Source organism: Amblyomma mixtum, chromosome 1 (assembly GCF_055824585.1).
Source record: "Amblyomma mixtum isolate Tamu chromosome 1, ASM5582458v1, whole genome shotgun sequence".
Classification (NCBI taxonomy): Eukaryota; Metazoa; Arthropoda; class Arachnida; order Ixodida; family Ixodidae; genus Amblyomma; species Amblyomma mixtum.
Genome location: NC_143012.1, coordinates 6,187,941 through 6,198,729, shown reverse-complemented (window position 1 = coordinate 6,198,729; position 10,789 = coordinate 6,187,941). Strand labels below are relative to the sequence as shown.

At 47.7% G+C, this 10,789-nt stretch overlaps 1 protein-coding gene across 1 annotated transcript; it reads left to right on the top strand.

Moving 5' to 3' along the window:
* Window positions 1-1,778: 1,778 nt before the first annotated feature.
* On the top strand, window positions 1,779-10,543 carry LOC149365348 (dehydrodolichyl diphosphate synthase complex subunit DHDDS-like). Its single transcript, XM_089568363.1, has 4 exons — window positions 1,779-1,966; window positions 3,890-3,985; window positions 7,247-7,469; window positions 10,382-10,543. The coding sequence occupies exons 1-4, from the start codon at window positions 1,779-1,781 to the stop codon at window positions 10,541-10,543; spliced, it is 669 nt and encodes a 222-aa protein (XP_089424489.1).
* The last annotated feature ends 246 nt before the right edge of the window (window positions 10,544-10,789 follow it).

Sequence of the window (10,789 nt, the reverse complement as noted above, 5' to 3'; positions counted from 1 at the left end):
TTCGGGACACTGGTCAATAAGAAGTTTAAAAAATGCTACCTTTCTGACATCCTGAACATTGCGCTTTCGCTTCGTCCGGAAGAGTCTTTTGATAGCGGCAAGGCCCCTTGCTGCACTTTAAGAGACGCTGGCATCTGTTGTAGCGACAGGCACCGTCCTGTATGAAAATTCGCGATTCATGACAATTAACTGACACTGTCAAAGGACCATAGCTCTACTGGTCGAGTGTGGCAAATTTTTACGCTGTCTTCAGAGGGAACAATGTTTTCATGACACCATCAGCAATGATGCCCACGTAAGTGCTTGCACAATACCAAAAATAGCGTGATTGTTACAGACAAGATTTCTTATGAGTCCCAGTACAATACTGCTGACAACCAGATTAGCTCCTAAAGTTTAACGCACATCAAAAGGTAAGCCGAGCCTTGTTTAGCATTCTGACTAATTTATTTCATCGTGTTCTTTGGAATCACTTCTGTTTGTTACAGCGGTTTTATTTTTTATTTTTTTCATTCCTAGTAAAAGAACTGTGCAGCAGCAGAAAACATGAAAACGGGAAATTCTTCTGGCGCCGCAGGCGCTGCTCCATCAGACCAGAATAGCTTACTGTAGGACGGGCAGGCGCGCACAATATTTTCATTTCATTAAATATATATGGTTTTCATGTCATGGTCATGTGAAAAACCGGTAGTCATTATGTCATCATGACGGCGTAACCACTAGCGCCTTCCAAGCAACAAACATCACTGGCAAAAATTAGAAGGATGCTTAAGCTTCGCATTTAGTAGCAGAGCGCGAGTTATGGAGTCCCTTTCGCATCGCCTACTGAGTTTCCTTATTCCTAATTAGCAGGAGTTTAATTACTCATGTACACGCCATTATATGTCTCTAAGACACTCCACTAAGTCAAAGTTCTAAACGGAATCACTAGGTCCTTTATTCGGTTCGAAACCAACGAGCCTTCATGGTCTATGAGGATATGCAGACTTTCCTTTTCGGCAATTTTTCCATGCAATAAAGAAAAAAACAGCCTTCATGACCTATGGGTGTCGTGCCCGTCTTATAATCCGAAGGCCTCGGATTCACATCCACCCAAATCCAATTTCATTTACAGCTCAATTTCATTAATTTGCTTCCATCTGGATTTTTCGCTCACGGCCAACGACACCAACGACGACGACCCCGGCTTTTCTGCGACATCAGACCCTTCACTCTCTCTCATTAAAACCCTCGCATAGCAGAAGTATACTCCATACCACAAGGCGTTTCCAGCGCTGTGAAGGCTGTGGAGGTCTGAGCCAATAAGAACTGCGTACGCTGCAATACGTGTTATTCCGCACCCCTCATCCCCATGAGGGGTGGCTCCATCCCGGGAAGGAAAGCGCACCAGTGCCCAGCTACTGCGCACAGGAGTCTTGGCCGACTCTGAGGATGCCTTATTCACAAATGGCGGCGCACCACTTAGCAGCAGGCCTCCGTAGCGCTGAGTTCGTGTGGACTTCCCTTGCTAATTTAGCGAGTGAATGAAACGCTCGCTGTACTGTCAAAAACACTCTCCTGAACTGCCTTTCAATTACTGCAATAATTGTTTGAAAGGTAGTCACAACGCTGCTTAAATATTTGAGGGACTCTTTGTTCTTTTGCTTGGATCTGATTGGACAAGACAGCTATACGCTTTAACGCTGCTGTAGGCCACTTGCGACATGAAGTATATATAGCTGCAGTTCTTGTCGCGTTTCCTATCAACCTTTTCGCGAGAAAAAAGTGTGCAACGCACTATGTCGACTACACAGGGTCTCCTAGAAGCACTGAACGCTATTGCAACCAAACTATTCTTCACCAGGAACGAGTTCAGGGTGAAGGGAGTGCGCACCGAGAGCATCGGATGCCTGGAGCTGCTTCCGCCTGACGTGTCCGCGATCATGGCACGGGCTGAAATAGCTACCGTCAACAATATGAAGAAAAGGTCAGCGCACTCCGTCATCCAAAGTCTTTGTAGGAAAGCGTTGTACGGGAGTGCAGAGTGTCTGTGATACCCATTGAAAAATACTTCTGGCACACGTCGACAATGGGCCCGGCGCTTGCACCGACGTCACACTGCCCGTCATGTTGATGGACACGTTGAAGGCCTTTCCGTACTTCTTGTCGGCTAACTCTCTGCACAACACGTATTCCGTTTTAACCGAGGGCGACGACGTTATAGTGCTCAAGCAAGGAGCCATAATCTTGCAGATATCATTACGCAGATATTATTACGGAGCAGTGGGCGGTAGGGTAGTTAGGCAAGAACTAAGAACGAAAACCACGCAAAGGACGATACACACGGAAGAAGTAGACAGGACGAGCGCGGACTTGCAATAAACAGTTGCAAGTCCGCGCTCGTCCTGTCTACTTCTTCCGTGTGTATCGTCCTTTGCGTGGTTTTCGTTCTTAGTTCATGGATTACCAACTAGCCCCCCATCGTACACTCCTTCAAGTTAGGCAAGGTACCAATAAGCTCTCTCTGGAGACGAGAGACCTGATTAACAAACCTGAGTTCCAGCCGATTTGAGTCTCTAGCCCAACAGACAAAATAGAACTGACCGAGCTTTCACAGATAATCAGTACGCTCAAGGTAACGAATATAAGGATGCATAATATGAAGAGAATTGAGCATGTTCTAAAGAACGGAAGTAGCCTTAATGCAGTCAAGAGGAAATCAAGCATTGGTAAAAATTCCATTTATGCGCTTAGAGATAAGCAGTACAGTGGCGTTACCAATACGGATAATTTAAAGTGGCCGAGGAGTTCTGCGCAGATCTGTACAGTGCCCGAAGCAATTAGGACGATATTGAGAGAGGCAGTAGTACAGAGCAGTTGGATATCCCATCGGTAACGAAATGGGAAGTAAAGAAAACCTTAGAAGCAATGCAAAAGAGAAACGCAGCTGGTGAAGATCCCGCAACAGCAGATCAGTTGAAGGACGGTGCAGAAATTTTGGTAAAAGAACTGGCCACGTTGTATCATAAATTCCTGTGAACGCAAGTGCCGCCAACTGCGGCTCCTTCATTCAAGGCAGTGACTAGTACCTGGTTCCCAAGGTTATCAGTGACCCTCAGCAACCGTGAAGGTGAAAGCCCATACCAAACGTAAAACGGCAAGAGATTAAAAGAGATCCCGAGTCAAAGAAACGATCAAAAGCTACATAATATATCTCTCCGATCCTACTGATTATAACACGCTAATCAGGAGCAATAAGCAGGCGCTTCAAGGCAAAAGGGTTCCCCCGCCACTTTAAACCGCTCCTGGAGACGGGTGGTGCGAAGTGCGGCAAGTGGTGGTGTTGAACGTCTGGATTTGGAGTGATCCACCTCTCCAGTTTGGTGGAAATACTCGGAAGAGTGATGATGATGATGATGAATCTTTAAGCTCAAAAGCATCTGTGGCCAAAGACCGCCATGACGCAAGGTGTTTTCGTCCCTTCGTGGTGAGGTCGAAGAGCCATTTCCCAAACATTTCACTCTAATGAAATCGATCACCAGTTCAGGGGAAAGCTTGTACCCATTGTATCACCAGTGGGTACCTCGTGGCACTGGATCGAACTCCACACCTACCGCATGCTAGGTCATAGGAGGAGAAGAGGGGGAGGAAGTGCGCTGATTTACTCGTGTTGGGTGCCTGGATAATCACCACGTACCTGTTAACAACACGTGATGGCGGGACGGTTCACGATGTGGAATGTCATTTGCCGAAACAGGGTGAAGGCGGGACCACGCTATTATGACGGAACCAAAACTTTCACTTTGTGTTCCATACACTGTAAAACAGACTATGGTCCAAATATGCCCGACATTACCGGACCGAAGGTAATTTCTTTACGACTGTCTCTCTCTCTTTCCCTCTCCCTTAGTGTCAAAATGTTCGCACCTTACAGCAGTAAGCATCAAATGGGCCACATGGCGCTACGGCTGGCCAAAGCGGTCAAGGAAGGAGTCCTTCGGCCCGAGTAAGTGCATATTTAATGACAGCTTTAATAAATCTAGTAAGAAAGGCAGCTAATATCCCTTTGTGGCGCCATTTTTTTTGTTTCTCCCTAAAACAAATATTATTTCCCCCTAAATATTACGTTCAGCTTTTAGCCAAGACGAAGTGTTCGTTTGCCGATGCAAAATACCAGCGGGTAATTTCTCGCATGGCACTGAAAAATTTCCTCCAAGCAGTTCGGAGTAGTTGCACCGAAATGCCAGTACTTGCTCAGTAAACACCCGAGGCATCGTGGAACCGCTTTTTCTTTCAAAAATGCACAAGTAGTTTGAAATTGTGTAATTGTATAATTACCCCTTATGTAATACCCCCTAAATGGGTGTCTTTAAGGTAATAAAGTGAAGTGAAGTGAAATAAAATTGAATTTATTACTGATGATGAGGACGATTTTTTTATGGCGCAACGGCCGCAAAGAGGGCCGTGGCAGGAGGTAGTTATGTCTACACAAGGTGTACGGTCAGACACCCATTTCCTAAGCATTTCATCCAAAATAATTGAAGCCCATAGGCCAGGGGTAAGCTTGTGCCTATTTTATCACTCGTGGCTACCGGCAGCACTTGCGATCAAACCGCGACCTCCCGTATGCGAGGCGGATGCTCAAGTCACTACGGCCTCCGCTATGGTGTGACCGTATTACTGGTGACAATCTGTCTGCATGAAATGGCGGAAGATGTGCTACCGAGCTTCCTGTGTTGCCAAATATTATTCACTCAGTTTGCGATATCGCGTAAAGGATCCTATTTGGCATTTCAAAGATTCTAAATACCCCTGAAACGACAAAACACAGCTAGGTGCAGCACACTGTCAGTAAAAGCTGTGTGTTCGCTTTATGCACAAATTTGTGCAAAACGGCTCAAAGGGATAAGTTGTGGGCTCCTTTTTCACGGCATTATGGTGAGCGTAATACAACTGACATTCGTCCTTTTCTGCTGTTTGACCATCCCTTAAAGTTAAGTTACATTGCGATATGCACAAAGGAAAGGATTTGACCGGCCACTAGCCTTTGCAGCTATCGGCCCAGTGTCTGTGCATATCTCTTGTTATCGCAATCAAGTTCCCATTTTAAAAAAAAACGTTGAACTGCCTCCCTCTGAGTTAAGATCTCAACCGTGCTTTCAGAGAAGAAACGGAGGACATAAAGACTGGCATCTCCCGAAGTGTATTTTACGAATGACAGCGTCAACTGTGCTTTTCAGTGACGTCATGGGGTATGCATTTTTTAGCGACGTCGCATCAAGAGCTCCCACTGTACAACAAAAATAGTCATGATAGAATAAAAGGCGCAATAAATGGTCCACTTCCCGGTGGCCACCATAACCGCGCGCGATTTTTGGAGACTCTGGATGTATGCATAGACGGGTGGTCTGGAAAACTGTGGGACATTAAAGCTCCGTCTTAAGGATATGACGCAATAGTTGTAATGGGTCCCTTCGGTGGCCTGGGGTCCTCTTTGCATATCACTTTGCAGGCGTGAACACTGTTCGCCGTTATTTTATTTCTGTTCTTCACAGATTTGTTTATTCACCACAAAACGCATAAACCCTTAACCAAACCCATCGAACGTGCCTCGGTGGCCTAGGGGTAGCGTGCTGTCTCGCCGACCAAGGGTACCGGGTTCTATTCACAGCCCACCCCAAATTTCTTTTCATCATAATTAACTTACATGACATTTTAGCATGTCATGATCACATATGTGTCATGTTGAAACCGTACAATCACAATATGTACAATATGTATGATTTTTTTTTTAATTTCAGTCCTATGTCACGTCCCCATCTTGTAGACTACTGAGAAATTTCGTTTTCGTTCTCGAAACAGCGGGGTTGTCGTCGAACGTATGCTCTAACGCTATCTCGTTAAGAATTTCGACTACCTGGGGATCTTTAACTTGCAGTGAGATCGCACTTTATGGTAAAAGAATACCCCTCTCCGCGCCAACGGATTTGGAAGGTATACAACACTCCAAGCATGACAAGCACGTCTGTAGTGCCCTGTGCGTCTGCCTTGCGAACTTCGGTAATATAAACGACAAAAGAAACATCTGCGCAGTTGGCAGAGGTAGCTTCAGGGATATCGTAAACAAAAAGTCAAAAGAAATAGGAAATATTTTTGCCACTTCTGTAAGCATCACTTTCAGCAGTACGCAAGTCCTAGAGGAGAGCCTTGAGACTTTGAAACGCTGCTGCTCTATGCGATTCGCGGCATATCCGCCTTTTCACAAGGCCGCTTTGCGCATGCGCGCCTCTTCTCCTCCAGCTCCATTGGTCGAGAACAAAAAATCTCTGCCTCTCCCGTAACCGAAAGTAGAGTAAGCATAAAATGTTTACGGGCATAACACATTGTTTGTAGATGATACTTGTCAAAATCTTGAAATGGGTCTAGTGTTCAACACACCACACCACACCACACTCTTCTTGTCGCGTCGAAGCGATCGCCTGCAATAGTGCGGGCTTAGGTAGGCAGCCGCGAACCGTGGCGGCCTTGTAGCTTTCGGGAGCAGCCGCATAATCATGGCGTTGTCGGCAGAGGCGAGCAGTCTTCTGTGGCGTATCGCTTTCCGCAAGACGCTTCCTATCTCTCCTTTCATCAGACTCCATTGCTCGGCTTAAGCAGCTGTGGCGGTAGCGGCAGTGATATGCAGGACGATGCAGAAGCGTACGCGGACACGAAGAGACGCAGGCCTGACTCCGCGAGCGTGCATACATCTGCCTGCCAAAGGGGTAACCTTCATGAGCTGAAGGCCCAGCGGCCGGTCTTTCGCATGCGTGAATGTGGGACCGCAGCGCCATCCTTGGGGACGGCGCGGAAGCGCGGCCCTCTCCTAGAGAGTCTCGTTAAATCTCGTACGGTGCCCGGATGCTCTCGTTTCAGTGCCCGGATGAGTGTAATTCAGTGCCCGGATGTTGGCTTTCGGTCTCGGCGTGACTTCACTACACTGCCGACAACGGGAGCTAAAAGCATTTCATGCTTAAAACCGCCAGCTCCTACTGTGCATGCGCAGTTCGTGTTAGTTACAGGGGCAAGCGGCAGATGGCCGCAGCTATCACGCACACTTGCCACCTCGAAGGCACAGCTGGCTCCTTTAGGAAACAGATCGTGCCTGCGCCTCCCACGTGCGTTTGTTTTCAACCAGTAGCATACGAATTTTCTCCACTCCCTATAAGCCGCCACATCTTGGACTGCGAACTTAACGCGTAGACTCGTTCACTTGGAATCATCCCAGGGACATCACCACTGAGCTCCTCGATGACTGGGTCAAACTCACCGAGTGTCCCGACGTGGAGCTGCTGGTGCGCACGGGTGGAGACCAGAGGTTCAGCGACTTCCTGGTGCTACAGTGCAGCTACGCATACTACTACCTGGAACAGATTAAATTTCCTGAGTTTGGCTTCTGCAACTGGGTGATGGCTATGCTCCAATTCCAGCTGCGATGGCCTCACATACAGGTGAGCCCCGTTTCTGGTACAGGGAATCTCTAACGCACTAAGCTCTAAAATAAACTTTGTCTCACGTCTCTGCAATACCGCTTCGAGTTTATTCCCTCTCAGATTACTGCTTTTTGCCGTATACTTCTCGGCCGCGGAGGCCGCGTTTCGATGGGGGCGAAAAGCAAAAGGCGCCAGTGTGCTGTGCAATGTCAGGGCACTTTAAGATCATCAGGTGGTCGAAGTTATTCCGGAGCCCTCCAATGCGGCGATTCTTTTTCCCTTTCTTCTTTCATTGTGTCCTTTATCACTTCCTTTAAGTCGCAACTGATGTGCCCACCGAGATGTCGGATAGTTTCTGAGCCATTTCCTTCCCTCAAGAACCACTTTTAAATTCAATATTTTTCCTTTTCTCTGTTTTCATATCGCTGCTAAACTCCCTCGCCGCCACCGCCTATACGTAGCAATCGGAGGGCCTCTTAGTGCGTACTGAATGAGCAAACGCAATATAATGCAAGGATTGGAAGGTACCGCGAACCGCGATGTAAAATGACCCTATATCGACAGATTACCTTTGGAGGATGTCAAAAAAAGCAGATTGCACATAAATATTGCTTTTTCCATCAGTCGAAAGAATGTGAGCGTCGAGCATTCATGGCACCTTTCCAAATACGCTTGGCCGTACTGCACCAGTCACGATAAGTCTGCAAACAACAAAGTCGTTGGCTGTTTAAAGAACGCTTGAAGTGGTACATTTATTTGTTTCCAATGTTCTCAAGGCGGTAAACCCGCAGTACAGCGAAAAGGCGAGTGTCAATTATTTGGGAAAAACGTGCCCAGTGGGGCAACGTATTGTGTGATGTTTAACGTCCCGATTTTACGTGATAGGTATGAGAAACTACGCTGTGCAGCGCTTTGGATCAACTTCGACCACATGGGGTTCTTTATCGCGGAGCTGAGATTGCACAGCATACTGGCGCATTTGCATATCGTCTTCATTTAAGTGGTTGCTGCAACGCACCCTATTAAACACACTCTACATTCCTGCCCGTTCCTTTAGCGTCTCCGACCCTCCTGCAACCCTATACAGCCGAGCCAACTCATAACCGCCGCAGATATAACGATCGCTCGCTTATTGCGAACGAGTGCGGTGCTACTGTCAAAATATTCATTAGGGCAATGTGAATTCATCTCGGATACTGAGAACAACTACGGCCGCACCATTCTGTTACGAACCAGGTGCCTTCGTAAACTTCTCCAGAAGTGGAACAGCTCGTGCTTCCAGCCAGCACAGCGATCGAAGAGCGTCTCTCAGCCCTCGCGACGCCGCCTCGGAAAGGACGTGTCGACCCGATCATGCAATAAAAAGACACTATTGAAACAGTAAATAACCGACGGGCAAGCCCTCGCCGATGGCCTCCGAGGAAAATTATTGCCTGCCTGTTCGCCGGCTAAGCAAAGCATACCAAGTGGATAGCTCCTGCCAGCTCCGTATTCAGCTCCGTCTTTTGCGCTACTACTACGTGCAGGCAGCGTCAGACAGCGGATAATGCAGCTGATAGATTCTGTGCCACAAGCGCTGCGCTACTTCAGTCGCTGCATGAGGCGAGGAACTATAGATAAAGCTCTCGAAAACACACGCGACCATACGCATGTAGATTTGTGGCAATGCGTCTTTTAAGCATAGCTGGGCAGAGGTTTCTTCGGATCACTGCATGTTCCTGCGTACCACAAAATGGCACAAGCACGTGCTCTGACGAAGACGTTGAACGCCAAGTACGAGCACTCCCGTACAGCCTGGAATATTATTTATGTGGCCGACCTGCCACCAACCGTCGTGGACATTTCTGCCAAGATGAATTACACCCCGTCCCTAAATTTGATAGTTGGCAGCAAGGGTCTCGACGAGGATTAAATTAACGCCCTAAATAGCCTGGAAAGCGCCGCTGCAGGATCTTTAAACAATAAGTAAGGGCATAACGCAGTTTTTAAGGAAATGAACGCCGGTATTGGCAGACAATATTTTTGGCTGTTGTATCTAGAGTCCCCTTACTATGAGCACGAATGGAATCCACGTGACCACCAGGTTCGTTATAAGTGGGCTAGGCTGTACGCCAAGTGGCGGACCCGGCTAGCCTCGGAACAGCTGATGGATGATTTGGCTTTGGTGACTCTGGCGCAAGGTATCCTCGACACTTAATGCTTCGTCGTAATAGAGTTGCCTCTCGCTCCATAGAAAATGCGACTGGCACGGACGAGATTAGCAGAAAAGGAAACGCGTAGCAACTGACTCGCTCACATTGTAGACGTCAAGCGTGCTTTGAGGGAAGGGATGAAGGGACGCGGTGAAAGTAGAAAGTAATAAAAATTCATCGTTCTGGACGGCTCTGTAATATATTTTACCATGTGTACTTCTTCACTGACATCTTAAGCATTCGGGCTCTTTTCACATTCTGCCTCCCTCGAAATGCGGTCGGCGCAGCCGAGATCGCTTTGTTACTTAGTGCTCGGCCACTTGGCCGGAGTAGCCTAGTTTGAACCCGGCCGCAGCGACCATGTTTCGGTGGAGGCGGAAGGCAAAAGGCGCCCGTGCACTGTACGAGATCAGTGTGCGTTAAACATTGCCAGGTGGTCTCCACTATGGCACCTCTTTTTCTCTTTCTTCTTTCACTCCCAACTTGCACCCTTCTGTGTTCACAGAAAAGGGAGACAGTTACTGCGCCCTTACTTCACCCCAAAACAAATCTTTTTTTTGCTACCTAGTAACGGATGCCGCTCACTACTGTCCTCCTGTCGCTGCAATCGTTTTCCGTTTTCGTTGCTCTGTTTTTAGTGCTGGTCTCACCAAGTAACGCATAACCATCAAGCACTGAAGCCTCTTCTGCGTGACACGCTCATGTTAACTTCACGCATTCCATTCTCGGAAAACGCAGGCGGTGAAGCAAAGGCACACCCAGCTGAGCGGCGCCACCAACCGCCGCTTGAACGCCCAGCAGGTGACGCGCCAGCATACTTTCCTCGGACGCCTGCAGGCTGCCAGAGCGCCGTACCTGGAACGGATTGCTGGCGCTCAGAAAGCGGCCCTGTGCCATTAAATGTTACGCTCCTAAATAATAACGCATGTTTTTATTAATGTAGCGGTAACATGGTCTTATGTAGGAAGGTATGTTAATCTATTCAGCTTTTTTTTTTTTTGCGCCGTATGCCTGGGTGTTGTGTGTTTTGGGGAAGGGGACGGACACTTGTCAGGCATCTGGGCCTTTCTGTCAACCTCTCAGACAGTCCTTCTTTTCTGTACCTTGTCTGTCTGAAAATTCATTCATTCATTTATTCATTCATTG

What these genes read in the sequence shown, in the direction of transcription:
- LOC149365348 (XM_089568363.1), top strand. Translation starts at nt 1,779, where the DNA reads ATGTCGACTACACAGGGTCTCCTAGAAGCACTGAACGCTATTGCAACC. An exon ending in GTCAACAATATGAAGAAAAG is followed by an intron (nt 1,967 to 3,889) that starts GTCAGCGCACTC and finishes CCTCTCCCTTAG; the next exon opens with TGTCAAAATGTTCGCACCTT. An exon ending in GAAGGAGTCCTTCGGCCCGA is followed by an intron (nt 3,986 to 7,246) that starts GTAAGTGCATAT and finishes GAATCATCCCAG; the next exon opens with GGACATCACCACTGAGCTCC.